Below are 15,142 nucleotides of genomic sequence, written 5' to 3'. Positions count from 1 at the left end.
TATTTCTCTGAAATTTCTGCCAGTGTTTATCTGCGATTCGAGTTGGAGAAGTTGTTTTCATTCATTTCCAACTCCAGTAATCCAAAAAAACGAGTGTTTTAGTGTTTCAAATCAATTATCGACTGAAAATCTTAAGGAACCAGGTAAGAACGCCCCATTAATCGGTGTATTTTCATCAACTCCTCCAACTGCTTTCATTATTTGTATTGTTTCATCAAGACGAATCTTTCACAGACCTTCGTTTTTAATTTAAAGCAGTATTGAAAGAAAATTGATTTTATGTAATATTTTTGGTGCGCTTTACGTAATGACATTTTTCGTATAGAATTTAGAGTGCTTTGAGTTAAGGTCAAATGTTATTGTTTTTAGAACGAGCAAATTGTTAAAAAACAAGACTGACTTGATGGAATGATGCGACGACGTTGACTCGGTTGTTCGGTATTCGGTTTTTTGGTGTGTATCGGCAGCTAAATTATCGTGAAAATTTGAAGAAAACGATGGGATAGACGGCGGAAATGGTGAAAATGTCGACGAAATCGCTCAATTTCCTATAAACTTCGCCGTGTTATCGAGTAGTGTCTCTTGGCTTGCCACGTTCCTTGCCGTCGTCGCCGACTCCGCAATTCAATTCATTCATCAGCAGTCGTGCAGCCATGGCGGAACAACATCGAGGCGCAGATTACCTTGCCGTCTGCAGACTGTGCCTCTCCGATAGAACGGACTCGCTAAAATCCATCTACGACATCGCCTTAGGTCCGAACCGTCTTCCACAGAAGATTCTACAACTGTTGGCCGTCCAGGTGAGTTTTTACACGATGTTTTCCATGTTTTACAACCGTCTAAACCATCGGTTTGGAACCGTAAAGGCGAGAATCGCGCGCCCGGTCGCGGCATTATCGACATTACGCACCATGGCTGGGCCAGCGATTGGAAAATGGCTGCAGAGCGAGTCGGCCAGGCTTTGAACGGTTGGTGCACCGTTTTAGGGCGATGATACTGGTTGAAAATTAACGGATTTTGGTGTTTTGGTGTGGGTTCACGTGGGATTTTGCGAAAAAGTTGATGATTTATTATGGGAACTGGGATATTTTCAATTCAAACATGTTCCTGGCGTGTTGGAACTCGTATCTTTTTCTCCAGCTTGTGACGTAACAAAGACAGTCACTTTCGCTTGTTTTCAACATTGTTTATCATAAATTCAATAACGATGTTGATGATTAATATTATTTTGATATTGGAAAACATGAATGTATTTGATTATTTTCTTTTAAAATGGATTTACATAATAATAGAATAGATTTTGAAACTTAATGATCAAAAACGTGTAATTTTTCTTTGTTCGTCATTATTTATAGTTAATTCAGAGTAAATGAGGATACTGGGCTTTAATATTGGTTTAATTATGGAAGAAATTAATGAATTAACTGATTATTTCTTTTATAAATTAGGGTAAATTACTTTAAATGTAATTGAATAGTTTTTGGGACTTAATGATCAAAAATTTGTGATTTTTCTTTGTTTTCATCATTATTTATTATTAATTCGAAGTAAATAAGGATGCTGGTGTTTAACATTGTTTTGATTTTAGAAGGAATGAATGAACTATTTGATTATTTCTTTTACAAATTTGGTCGAAAACTCGGGTGAATAGCTTTAAATGTAATAAAATAGTTTTTGAAGCTTAGTTATCAAAAACCTGTAATTTTTCTTTGTTTTTATCATTATTTCCAATCAATTCAAAGTAAATAATGATGGAGGTTAAACCGAGTGCTTTCATTTTGGAAGAAATTAAGTGAATTAAAATTAACAGCAGTTTTTTTGGAAACTGAATGATCCATGTGAATTTCTTTTGTTGAATCTACTGTATCAATGATATTTTTATTAATATTCGTTTGTTTTGGGAGAAAAAAGGATTATAAATGGATGGAAGAAGTGAATGATAAAAATGGCGTTAATTATTTTCTTTCTAAAATGAATTGAATTGTTTTTTAGAATTAATGTTTTAATAAAAAAAAATTGAAATCCCAATAGCACATAAATTTCTATTCTCAAATGTGCTTTAACAAAGATGTTTAAGCTTCTTTTTAATCTAAAATTCCACTTAATGTCTATCGTTAATTTTGATTTTCTTCATTGCCAAGTTGCAAAAACTGTTTTAGCAAACGTTTGAAACGTTATTTTACAAAAAGCGTGTCCATTGAGTGGAATCATTGTTTTGTATCTCATTTTTCTAGAAATAAAAATTAATATTTAATTTTTAAAGAGAAGACACAAAAATAATTCGGATAAGGCAGGTTTTGTTGGAGTATAATGTATATTGCGAGTTTTGCTACAGCTACATATTTGCATCCTAACTTGATTTTTTAGATATGCTATTTTATTAAAATTGGGTAAGAATAAGACACCAGTAGTAATATTATTCTTTGATTTGCAATAATAATGACAACAAAAAGGGAATATAAGTGTTTAAGACGGATTTTGCTGCAGTAACGTAATTTGTAGTGAATTTTATATAGAAACTAGCGTGTACCAGCGACTTCGTTCGCGTCGAATTAATCATTTGTAATGGTGTGATGATAAAGCAAAGCAAGAATTTCCATTAACATACAAACTGGATAAAATTTTCTCACATTTATGTCAGCATGAGAAAAAACAATATGGCGATATTATTATATAACTTGGTAATATTTGAGGGGTAGTTTCATCCCGTTGGAATTTGACTTTCGAAAAATCCGTTTGTCAAAAATAAGCTTTTTACGTCAAGCAATTTAATCAGAATCGTGGTTAAGAAATTACCCAACTTTTTGGAACAGCCCGTATGATTTTTTAAAAAATTTCAAAATATGTAAAAAAACAAATAAATTATGCTTGTCCAAGCATTTTCCCAAAAGACTAACCGTTTTTTAAATAACAAATATTGTAATATTTGAGGGGCGTTTTCACCCTCTTGCAATTTGAGATTCGAGAAACCCTTCCTTATCGAACCTCCTTATACACCCCACAGTCAATCCGTTTGCCAAAAATCAGCTTTAAACGTCAAGCAGTTTAAGCAGAATCGTGATTACTCATTGGTCATATTTTATGAAACACCCTGTATAAATTTATAAAAAATCTTAAAATATGTAAAACAACAAAATAAAATATACGTGTTTAAGAGTTTTTCCGAAAAACTCACCGTTTTTTAAATAAAAAATATTTTAATATTTGAGGGATAGTTTCACCCCCTTAGAATTCGAGTTTCGAAAAATCCCTTCTTATCGAACCTCTACACCCTAAAGTCAATCTGTTTTCCAAAAATCAGCTTTTTACGTCAAGCGCTTTAAGCAGGATCGTGATTAATCATTGACCAGATTTTTCGAAACACCCTGTATACATTTTTAAAAAATCTTAAAATATGTAAAAAAACAAAATAAAATATACGTGTTTAAGCGTTTTTTCGGAAACTTGGCCGTTTTTTAAATAAAAAATATTGTAATATTTGAGGGGTGGTTTCACCCTTTTGGAACTGGAATTTCGAAAAATCCCTTCTTATCGAACCTCTAAACCTTAGAATCAATCTGTATGCCAAAATTGAGTTTCTTACGTTGAGTGGTTTGAGCAGGATCGTGATTAATCAGTATGTCAGTAAATTAAGGATTTTTTTAGTATAGATAGGCGACTTTTGCTGAAGTTTAGGACTATGTTTATGTAGATTTCAGGGGAATGGATTTGAGTTTAAGGATACTAAAAATATTTTTGGTTTGGGACTTATTTATTTATTTTTTATTGTCTAAAATTAATAAATTATTATTGATTTAATGGACAACAGGTGGATTTTAATGGAAAACGATGACATATTTTTGATATTTTCCGATTTTCAGTAAATGAAAAAGGTAGTTCCGAGGGTAGTTCTATTGTGAAATTCAAACTGAGGCACCTACTATAATTAAACGAAGTTATTAGTAGAATAATTATACTTTCAGGTACAAAAGAAAAAATATAATGAAGGGAGTTATAAAATATATCCCATTAAGTAGTTTTTGGGTTATACCGTACAATAACAAAATTGTAGGTAGTTCATTAAAGTATTTTTATTGTTGTTTATTGATTATATACCTGTAAGGAATTTTGGTTATATAGAGTAATAATAAAACTTCATTTATTTATTTATTTATTTATTAGATCTTAAATCATAAATTATCTTAATTATCTCACTGTTATTTAAATTGCAGTGTGCGAGTGCAACATTTGCCCTTGATCTGATATTGTTTTCAAAACTGTGTTGCCAGGTCTTTCTCTATTTCCTGAATTTAGTGATAGTGTTTTTTTTATTATTTTGGTTTCATTTCTTTTGGGAATCTGTTTGAATAATGCTGTGATTTTTGTAAGTTGTATTTTTTGTTTGTTTATATCAATTTTTTATTCCTATTTGATCCTAGTATTATTAGTGGGGCTTATTTTGAAAAATTATCTTTTCTAATAGGTTAACAAGCTAGACAAGATATCGACGCTCATTTGCAATGATTGCATCATTAGACTGGATACCTTTCACGCATATAAGCGGGAATGCCACAGAAACCAGACAAAATTGGCAGAATGGTTGAACAAAAACGCCGGTTGCAATTCAAATGAAATGGTAAGTAAGGTCTAAATAGTCTAAATCAAACAGGGTTAGCGAAAATTAAACGCGAACATTTTTTTTTATTTAAACTAGTTATTATTATTAACTTATTTTATTATTTGGATAGAAATGCATAGAACTTATTTACAGTTAAATTCCTATCCTAAATAGCTAAATCTTCGTAACTTTTCTCGATACCGATAACATTATAAAAAAACAAATTCAAATTTTTTAAATGGTAGACAATACATTATTATTTTATTATTATCAATATCATGACTCATACTATATTCCTTGATATTTTATTTCTGTTGTCATTAATAGTGGCTGCCATTTTACAGAGTTTTCCCATCAAACCGGAACCGGATGATTTCGAGTTCAACGAAGTGGGCCTGGTGAACGGAAATCACGTGAGCTGGCCCGTCAAAATCGAAGTAGACGTGGACGAAGACATGGACGAAGAATACAACGATCTACCACCTCACCTCCTTCCTAACAGTTTCGACAACCACGGCGAGCCATTCGTGGTTAATTCACCCACTGGAAACTATTCAGAAGGTAAAATATCTCTTAAAAACTGCGTCTGTGATTGAATCTGTAGAGTTTTTAAAAATATCGATATCGATTTTTTTTCTAAATCTCGATATCGACATTTTGCAACTATCGATATTTTAAATTTTCGATACGTCTGCACGATATTTTGTCGATATCGATATATTATAAAAATATCGATACCGACATTTTGCGGTATTTTTAATTTTCGATATATTTGTACGATATTTTGTCGAAGTCGATATCTAACAAATATCGATACCGTCATTTTGCAACTATCGATATTTTATGTTTCTATACTTTTATCGATATCGATATTATATAAATATCGATACGGACATTTTGCGATACTCGGTATTTTTAATTTTTGATATATTTGTACGATATTTTGTCAAAGTCGATATTTAATAAACATCGACACCGCCATTTTGCATCTATCGATATTTTAACTTTCAATACTTTTGTCGATTATCGATATTTTATAAACACCGTTACCGACGTTTTGTAACACTCGGTATTTTTAATTTTCAATATTTTTGTACATTTTGTCGATATCGATATTTTAAATATCGTTACCGCCGTTTTGCTACTATCGATATTTTAACTTTTGCTACTTTTGTTGATATCGATATTTTATAAATATCGTTACTGACATGTTGCAGCTATCGATATTTTTAAACTTCGATACTATTGCACGATATTCTTTCGATATCGATATTTCTCTAGACTAATATATCTAGACTCTTTAAATATTTTATAAATAGCGATATCGACATTTTATTAACATCGATTTTTCAAAAATTTGAAGTTTTAACACGATATTTTACAAATAGCAATATCGACATTTTTTAAGTACCAGTATCGATAATTTATGAATATCGATATCGACTTTTTGCAACCATCGAGATTTTTAAAATTTTGATACTTCTGCACAATAGTTTGTTATCGATATCGACGCTTTATAAATGTCGATACTTTTGCACATCCCTTTTGTCATACAATGGAGGTAAGTGAATTTTTTGTCGTTGACAGAAGAAACAAGATGTCCGGATTGCGGCCGACTGTTCGGCACAATTCAGAACATGAGGAGGCATCAGAACGTGCTCCATCGCAAGGATAAAAGAACGCCAATGAACGAAATTAAGAAAGCCAGCGACCCCGTGGCCGTGACAGATCAACCCAAAGATCTGTCAGCTGAAACCGAGAAGGACATAGCAATAGAAAACACCTCTGTTGTCCCTTCTCTTGATACTTCTGGCGAAGTACCACCTGAAAATAATGACAGCTCCTTGAATATGTCTGAAGAGAACACTGGTAAGTATATTTCAGGGGTTAAAAAATGTGTTTTTTTTTAATTTTAGAGACAAATTTTATATATTTTTATTATCAAATTTTTTTATTTAGTTTCAGAAGTAAATAACACCGAAGAAACGGAAAAATGTCAAGAAGAACAACAAGAACAGACTGAAGATGAACCCAAAAATCCTGAAGAAACAGAACCCGAAAAAACTCAAGAAGAACCAACCGAAAACACTCCAGAAAGTGACCAACAAAAAATCCAGTTCGCCGCCGGCTTAAAACTGGTTCAAAAAGACTCCACCCCCATAGAATGCGAACCTTTATCCAAAATCGAGTTGAGCTACATTGACAAATGTAAGGCTATGGTTTCAATGTTCCACACTCTTCAATGCGCCTGCCACAATGTCCAGCACAAAACCTCAAGAAACCTTCACTCTCACCTTCGAGAGCTACGCATCTGGTTTCCTCTTTTCACTTGCTACAACTGTATGATTTCTTTCACTGACCGATCAACGTTCACCAAACACCACACCAAATGCACCAGAACTCAATTCGAGACCTTGATCAAGCTGTCAAACCTCAAAAAAAGAAGCGAAGTCAAGACCAGGCTGTACGAAAACTACAAATGTAACCGTTGTCGCTTTTTGTACAGTTTCTACGAAGATTTTTGCAAACATATAGAAGAAGATCATGCGTCTGGTTCGCCTCCATTTTACTGTTCATGCCGATACGTTTTTGACACTTTGGAAGAATACAGGAACCACTGTTACAACTCTTGCATCCTTTCATACTATTGTGACATATGTTTCATCACTACCACCACGCAGGAAGAGTTTGTGAAACACTGTCAAGAACTCCACGACTCTTCAGAAGGTTTTGTACTTCTTCAAGAGGACGGATACAGTCCTAGAAAGCCATTCTCCCACCACAAGGAAGTTGATACTGAAGCAAACGTAGTTGAAGGAAAAAGGGAGAGAAAAAAATCGGTGAAACCCCCGATTTTAGTGCAGATATACGACTCGGAGATCCCTCCGGAACCGCTAGACATGGCGCCGAAAACAGTGTTCAAGAAGATGCTAAACGAAGCTGTGAAATTTAACCCGACCTGGAAAAACCCATCCGAGTGTCCTTTGTGTCACAAAGTGTACGCGAGCATCCATAACATGGCGAGACATTACAAAACTCACCTGGAGAAAAACGAAGTTCCTATGCCAGTTCAAGCGAGAGAAGAAGACGATTCGTTGTACAGCTGTCCGGATTGTGGAGGAATGTACCCCACAGCTAAATGGGCTAAACATTTGGAAGAAAAACATCCGCCCAAACCTTGCGGAGATTGCGACAAGATGTTCCAGTTCCAAGGCGAATTAGAGCAACACCGCAGCGTTCACTTGAACCTGAAAATTCACAGAGACTCCAAAACACATTCCTACAAGTCCACCATGCTGAGTCCTGTGGGTGAAGTTAATGGTTTATTGGGTGAGGTGATGGTTATGTGCGAACTCTGTGACACGATGTTTAAGAGTAAGGAAGAGTTGAAGAACCACAAGCTGGTTTGCGAAGATAGATCTAACAAGTCTCAGTCGGGAAGTTCGTTGAAAGATGACGGAGATACTATGGATATTGAAGGAATGCCTGTTCTTGAAACCGTCGAAAAGACAGAGGAGAAAAAGGACGACGGATTCGTCTGTACTTCCTGCCAGAAAGTGTACCTTAGCGTGAAAACTTTGAAAGAGCACATGAAGAACAAACACGGAATTTTGTACAAGAGAAAAAACGATTTCCCGAAAAAGTGCCAGTACTGCGACAGGATGTGCACTACCGGAGCAGCTCTGTACCTCCACACCCAAATGCACGAGCGCATGACCTTAAACGACTTGAAATCAGACAAATCTGCCATAGCCAAAGCAAAAAAGAAAGCCTCATTAGAGAAAGAAGCTGATCCTGATGAGGAAGGAGGGTCTTACCACACTTGCAAGAGGTGTTTCAAAGTATTCGCAACCAAAGGAAAATTACGGGACCACATGAAATGTCACGGTGTAAATCCAGCCAAGAAACCATCGAAAAAAATCACCTGCAACATCTGCCATGTTTGTCTGGATAACGCTGATGAATTGGAGAAGCATAAGTCATCAGAACATTCTGAAGGATTGGACGGTATGCCTCAGCTGGTAAACGAGATGGAGGTTGATCAAAAAGACGACGATAAAGAAGAGAAAAATACGACTGAAGTTACCAAGATCAAAAACACAAATCTGTGTAAATACTGTAAGGTTACTTTCGATAATTTTGCTGAGTTTGCGCAACACATGCACGAGGAACATGACGAAACTGCTAAACCTAAGGTTAGTAGAATCAAACGAAAAGACTTGGGAGATAGGAGGTATAAATGTGGCATTTGCAAGAAAGCTTTTGTAACTGTCTTAGCCCTAAACTCCCACGCGGGCTGGCACAAACGCATTTTCGCTAAAAAGAGACTACTAAGTCAATCAGCTCCGGAAACTAACACGGCCCACGGTGTGATAGCTTCAAAAATCGTCAGACAGTCCAAAGTTTTTAAGAAGAAAATCACTCCCAAACCTCAGCAACAACAACCTGCGCAACAAGCTTCCAAATTCCAATGCAGTACGTGTTCTGCGCAGCTACCCAACGACACGGCACTTCAAATCCATATCCTGGAAAAACACAGGAGTATGGATGAGGTTATGTTAGTCCCGAGATGCGAGACGTGCAATCAGGATTTCGCCACTCAAAATGAATACGAAATGCACCAAAGATTTCATGACTTTCTCGAGCGACAGAAGAAAAATAGCCAGCAGGTTATCATTAAAAAATATCCCTGTGAACATTGCAGTTCTGGATTCAGTAGAATTGACACTCTTCATACTCATATAAGACAGCATCATCCAGAACACGCTAAAGTAGAGTTTAAATGTACCCAGTGTGATAGAGTTTTCGAAAAACAAAACTCTCTAACCATTCACTTGAAAGTTCACGAAAAACAGAAGGCTGCTTTGACGAACGGGGGTAGTTCTAGTACTAGTACTTCTTCTGGTAGTACGGGAAAAGTATTTTCGTGTTCGATCTGTAGTATGGTCTTCAGTTATGCCAAGGATCTGCGAACGCACACGATCAACGCGCATCCGTTTTGACGTAGCGTTACCAGCGGAGACGCGACTTTAGATTGAGAGCGCGCGTGTGATTTACAGGGATAGTGATGATACAGGGTGTGTCAAAAAATAGCGACCGTGTCTTAGAGATTCGTGTTTTGAGTCACTTGTTTCCATTATAAATTTAAAACCCGAAAATACATGTTAAATGCCAATTTTCGATGTGCGTCTTAAGCTTATTGGGACAAAAATATATATACAGGGTGTTTCTAAAATAAACCGAAATATAAATCCAATTTTAATCTTAATTTTTATGACTAATTATGACATTATTGGGATCTTATTGAAAATTAAGAATGTAGGTTAGTCCTTAACCGCTACACTGAATAATTATCCTTAAGGGTTATGCACGAAGTGGCAACGTTGCGTGACTTTGATATACAGACAAGGAAAGAGCAGTTTTAAAAAGTTTTGTAAAATAAGTAAGTAGTAAATAGTTTTGTAAAAAATTTCTCTCGTCTACCAATCTCGTCTACCAGTAGTGGACTATTTTTATTAAAATAAAAATAGTTTTTGGGTACCTAGGTCGACTCAGCCTTAAATGAGTACTTGGGATTCACAATCCTGAGGTAATAATAGGCGGTTGAAGCGTAGTGCTAGCCACATTACCTTCCTTGTATACCGAACGGCTCTAGTATGGCAAGCTGTACCTTGTTACTCCCAAGGCGTTAACCGCTATATACGGGAGCTATTATTATTATTATTAAATTAAAAAAAACATACGATATTTTTGAACTTTATAAAAATTTACACTACAGCTAAATTACTAGGTAACATATTTGTACCTATTTGTGAAACATCCTGTATTATAAAAAAAAATGACACAGTTCTTTTTTATTTATTATTTTATTGTTTTGCTTTTTCGTTGATATTTTACTTGGTTTTTTTTATTATTAATATGTTACCATTTTTTACTGATGTTTTTTAATATTATTTTACTTATCTTTTTCCAGTACTTTTTAATATTCATTTACTCTATAGTATTTTTACTTGTTAATTTTAAAACACACGAAAAGAACAAAAACGGGGGGTTTTAAATTTATTTTGGATTTTTTGTAAATATTTGGAGAAAAATATACTAAATGTGTCTATGTGCCATTGAGAAATTTAAAATTCTATCAACGTTTGAAGAGAGTAAACTTATAAAAATCCTCAGTATATCTGATCTAAAAAATATTCCTTCCTATGTATAGACTAGATTTTTTAAATTCCCAAAATAATATTTAGGCAATTGACTCTGAAAAAAACACATTAAAATTAACTTTTTTCTCTACTCATAGATGACGCTAGTTACCACATAGATAATGTCATATAATTCCGGTACTTTCGTACCACCCTGTATACTTAAAGAAAACAAATCTGTTGACAGGTGTTTTGTAAATATACATAAAAAGTGTGAGGATATTTAGAGAATATCTATTTGTAAATATTTATTACTATTAATGTTTTTTTTGTATTATTATTTTGTTATTTTTTTTTGTATTATTAGTACGTTAAATTTAGAAATTTTCCTTTATTTTCCCAAATCTACAAAATGACGAAAGGAACAATTATTTTTACCATTTACAAAGAAGTTTTTTTTCTATAAGGAGTGTTAAAAATATATTATTTCCTTGGGTCATGAAATTTCTATGATCTATAGATGTACCACTACGCCTAATATATATTTTTTTAAATTACATATCTTAAGACTATTTAATATTTTTCTAGTTATTTATATTTGTTATAATTTTTGTTTGAAGACTTTTTTCCATTATTTAATATGAATTCTAGAAAGAAAATAAAAGCAGAGTTCTAAAATTTAAATGAATTTTTATTTATAATAAATATAGTGTGTCCCAATATTCCATGGACATAGAACTACTACGTATTTTTGAAATCAAAATAAGGCCATTGGATACAATTTATCCCTATATAAAAGTGCTTTGTTTGTCCGCTAGAGGTCCACATATTTTTTTAGATATTTAAAAAACCGTTATTCCGATTTGAATGGGATTTTGAGTGTCTATGTTTAGCTAAGTGCTTTAACATTTAACTTTCAGAGAAATCCAGAAGAAGTACGGAAGACGCGACAAAAAAACATTTTTTTGGAAGTCAGTTTAGAAAAAATATGCAATTTTATGGAAACTATTATAACTACATCCTGTATAGTAAGGTTTTGTATACAAACTAGTCATCAATCATCAGGACTAAATCAGAGATCAGCTGATTGTAACCATGTTGTTTTTCCATTAACTGAACTTAACCTAATTTTCTGAACTGCTTGAAAAATGCATACCTCTAAAAACCCGCTAGCCACTAAATAATATTTTTTTCCCGCTAAACTGAAAAATAAATCGCTAAACCTAACGGGAAAACCGCTAAGTTGGCAACAGTGCAAGCAACTGTTATATTGCTTCACAAGAATTGTTCTAATGAAGAAATAAAACAAGAGAGTTTCAAAATTTAAATAAAATTTATTTATAATAAAATGGCCGTTTTACAATACATTCTAAAAATATGTAATCTTGTTGAAAGCACCAATATCTAAATGAAAAAAAATTAAAACTAAACAGTTGAGATGAATATAAAACAATTTTGTTTCGAATTTTGAACAATTATGGTCATGGGGTATAAAAAAAAACAGAAACAGTTGTTTTATACTTAAAAGACTTGAAAAAAAACTAAAAAATTATCATATAATTTCATACCGTTATTATCGAGAAAAAAGGTGAAATTAAATATATTACATAATAACTTGGATGGCATATTATTATCAGCCTTTATGAGAAAAGGGGAGGTCAAAACTACACTACAATAATATCCAAGTTTTTTGGACTTATTTTTGGAACACGTTGTATATAGGTACACAAGGAAAATTCGGAAATATATGTACAATTCAATGATTCTTTTTTGATTTGTTTCAAGCCATACTCTAACTTGAAAATTGACAATATAACAACGTATTTAATTTTTTTGGTCGTTTTTTTTGTGCTAATCTTTAAATTTTACTAATGTACGAACGAAAATTTTGTATATGACTGAATCTAGGTGATAAAACAACATTTTTTAACAATACCTATAGTCTTTCTCTAAAAATTTGGTTATTTATTGAACCAAAACAGAGATCAGCTGGTGATAGCCATATTGTTTTGCTACATAACCTTATTTTTAAACTCGCTCAAAACAAAAACATTTTAAAGCGCTTTTTAGTAATATATCACGATTTTTTTTTTGACAAAAAATGAAACATTATTGAATAACAACCTTATAAGCTTTATCCTCTTCTAACCCACTGGCACAAAATGGCTCAATCTATGAATAAATCGTAAACTATTAGAAATTAGTGTTTTTTTAGGCAGTAGTGTTGATAGCGTGAGTGATTTCGACTCCTTGAAGCAACCCTGCGTTGGCGTTGCAATCTGCTGGTGTTACCAAAGGCATGGTGGAAGCGCTAAGAAAGTTCGCTTCCTCTAGGTCTCTTTGTAGTTGGGATAGGGGAGGGCATTGTTGGACTACGGGTTGGATACTGTGAAGTACCTAAAAGATGTTTATATTTTTTATTACTTTCGAAAAATATATTTTTTTCTGTTTAGTTTTACCTCCAAAGCGCTGTCAATGGCGTCGTATTGTCTCTTGGTTTCGTTCATGGCATCTTTCAGGCTTTCAGTCAGTACTTGTTTGCTGGCTAGGAACTCTTGGTTCAATTCGTTCAGTCGTTTATCTTTGTCAGCAATTTTCTCTTTCAAAGAAGGAACCTAGAGGAGATTAAACAATCTTGAAACTTAACATGATGCTTTATTATATTATGATATTTATGGAACTGTGTATTATTACATTAAATATTTCAAGACTTGACGATGTAATATACAGATAAAAAAATGAGTGCGAATTACCTCGTTTTGTGTAACAATAAGTCTTGCCAAGACCTCCTCTGATGGAATTTCACCAGTATCACTAAAAACTCCTATTTGTCTATCAACATCTTCATCTTTCACTCTCATTTCAAGCTCAGCCTTTGACAGAGCTGTTGACAGATCACACACATCTTGATTCAACTTCTAAAATATATATTTTTTGTTGTTTAAAACACTTTTTATTATTAAAAGAATAATTTATTTACCTCTACCTCTTCTCTTTGTTTGTTCAATTCACTTTTCACTCCATCCATCTCAGTGTTTTTCCGACTCAGCTGACTCATCAACTCTTTGACTTCACTCTTGAGTCTGGCACCTAAGACTTCCCAGTCTTTCAGCTGTTTTACCACTAGTTTGTTGGTTTCTTTTTGTTTGTCAACTTGTTCTGTCAGTGAGTCTCTTTGATCTAGAAAAATCGGTAGGAAACATTACAGTGATTTAACAGTTACTGTCACTTAAAAGTTTAAACAGTAACGGTTAAGTAGCAAGGGTAACTGTTAAAGTTTTAGCAGTTACATACTGTTAAAAATTTCAACAGTTACCTACTGCCAAAAGTTAGTTTAAACTCTTTAACTAAATAGCAAGAACGCACAGTTTTGTACAAAATTCTTGCATTTTATGTGCAAAATTAGTGTTTTATAATACATTCAAGTGAATGTTTTATTTCAAAAAAACTTATTTTGTACAGTAAACTCAAAAATAACTATTTTATACCTTGTAGTTCATTCATGCAATCGTCATTCTCAATCTGAATGATCCTGATGACCTTCAATAACCTGGTGATGACGTTATCGACATCTATCACTTGATCAACTAGAGAAATAGGTGGTAAAAACTCACCTAGAAAAAAATATATTAATATTTAGTACAGGGAGTCCCCAAAAATATTTCTGTAACATACTTAAAGAGAAAATATCACTGGTTAATGACGTATTGAGACTAGTCGGTTCAGAACACTGCCTGCTCAGGTATATATTTGAAACGTCCTTCAAACTCTCGCTGTGAGTTAGCCTCGAACTCAGCATGCTGCCATGTCCTGAAGAGATCATATTGTGTGAATGACCTACAAAAAATATGTTTATAATGATTGTACAGCGTATAAAAAAGTTTATTTCAGTATCAAATAATTTTCAAGGGTTTTTTAGTATATTTTCCTTATTTAGCGTCTATGCAAAAGTTATATATGTAGAATATGCAAAAATCGATGCTGGCTGACTTAAGGATCAACAAACAGCCGAAACTGCTTGACATAGAAGTACAAAATGCAGACAGTCTCCTTAAGTGACCTAACTGAATATAAGAAGATATTGGAAACATTTACTTTTTAAAAAGTAAAAACCATACAGTGAAATAGTTAAAAGTTTTGGAAGTAACTGTTAAAAGTTGTAACAGTTACTCTTTAAAAATATAAACCATTACGAAAAAACAACAAATAACAATACAGTAAAACAGTTAAGTTTTAATAGTAACTGTTAAAAGTGTTACCAGAAACTGTTGAAACTTTTAACAGTTACTCTTTAAACAGTAAAAATTTCAGTTATAACCTATAGCAAACATTGTACAAAGTTTTATAGTGATACTATTAATTATGACATGACAGAATACTGAGAAACAACTTAACCATTATT

The 15,142-nt window shown here is 33.3% G+C and overlaps 2 protein-coding genes across 4 annotated transcripts in view; one reads left to right on the top strand and one right to left on the bottom strand.

The window, feature by feature from the left end:
- The first annotated feature begins 24 nt into the window (after positions 1-24).
- LOC115883362 (zinc finger protein 91-like) lies at positions 25-10,173 on the top strand. 2 transcript variants are annotated; one of them, XM_030901726.1, is made up of 6 exons: positions 25-143; positions 370-800; positions 4,463-4,615; positions 4,942-5,158; positions 6,185-6,466; positions 6,557-10,171. In XM_030901726.1, the coding sequence occupies exons 2-6, from the start codon at positions 654-656 to the stop codon at positions 9,598-9,600; spliced, it is 3,843 nt and encodes a 1,280-aa protein (XP_030757586.1). In that variant the 5' UTR covers positions 25-143; positions 370-653; the 3' UTR covers positions 9,601-10,171. The 2 variants fall into 2 exon arrangements, with proteins under 2 accessions (XP_030757586.1, XP_030757587.1); XM_030901727.1 differs by lacking the exon at positions 6,185-6,466 and having other exon boundaries at positions 6,557-10,173.
- A 1,924-nt stretch (positions 10,174-12,097) lies between these two features.
- The window catches only part of LOC115883359 (myosin-15-like), a 55,323-nt gene continuing 52,278 nt past the window's right edge, over positions 12,098-15,142 (bottom strand). For both annotated transcript variants that reach the window (XM_030901723.1, XM_030901724.1), the window contains exons 6-11: positions 14,416-14,577; positions 14,229-14,354; positions 13,721-13,920; positions 13,494-13,658; positions 13,200-13,355; positions 12,098-13,137 (exon numbers count right to left, since the gene is read on the bottom strand). In XM_030901723.1, the coding sequence (XP_030757583.1) occupies positions 12,952-13,137; positions 13,200-13,355; positions 13,494-13,658; positions 13,721-13,920; positions 14,229-14,354; positions 14,416-14,577 (995 nt within the window). In that variant the 3' untranslated portion in view covers positions 12,098-12,951. The remainder of the gene's footprint in view (positions 13,138-13,199; positions 13,356-13,493; positions 13,659-13,720; positions 13,921-14,228; positions 14,355-14,415; positions 14,578-15,142) is intronic.

This window comes from Sitophilus oryzae, unplaced genomic scaffold (assembly GCF_002938485.1).
Source record: "Sitophilus oryzae breed Bouriz unplaced genomic scaffold, Soryzae_2.0 scaffold_1870_pilon_pilon, whole genome shotgun sequence".
In the NCBI taxonomy this organism is placed as follows: domain Eukaryota; kingdom Metazoa; phylum Arthropoda; class Insecta; order Coleoptera; family Curculionidae; genus Sitophilus; species Sitophilus oryzae.
This window is presented reverse-complemented; position numbering and strand designations above follow the sequence as displayed.

Excerpts from the sequence above, each read along its gene's own strand:
- LOC115883362 (XM_030901726.1), top strand. The coding sequence starts at position 654 with ATGGCGGAACAACATCGAGGCGCAGATTACCTTGCCGTCTGCAGACTG. Across the intron at positions 4,616-4,941 it reads GTTGCAATTCAAATGAAATG|AGTTTTCCCATCAAACCGGA; the intron begins GTAAGTAAGGTC and ends GCCATTTTACAG. Across the intron at positions 5,159-6,184 it reads CACTGGAAACTATTCAGAAG|AAGAAACAAGATGTCCGGAT; the intron begins GTAAAATATCTC and ends TGTCGTTGACAG.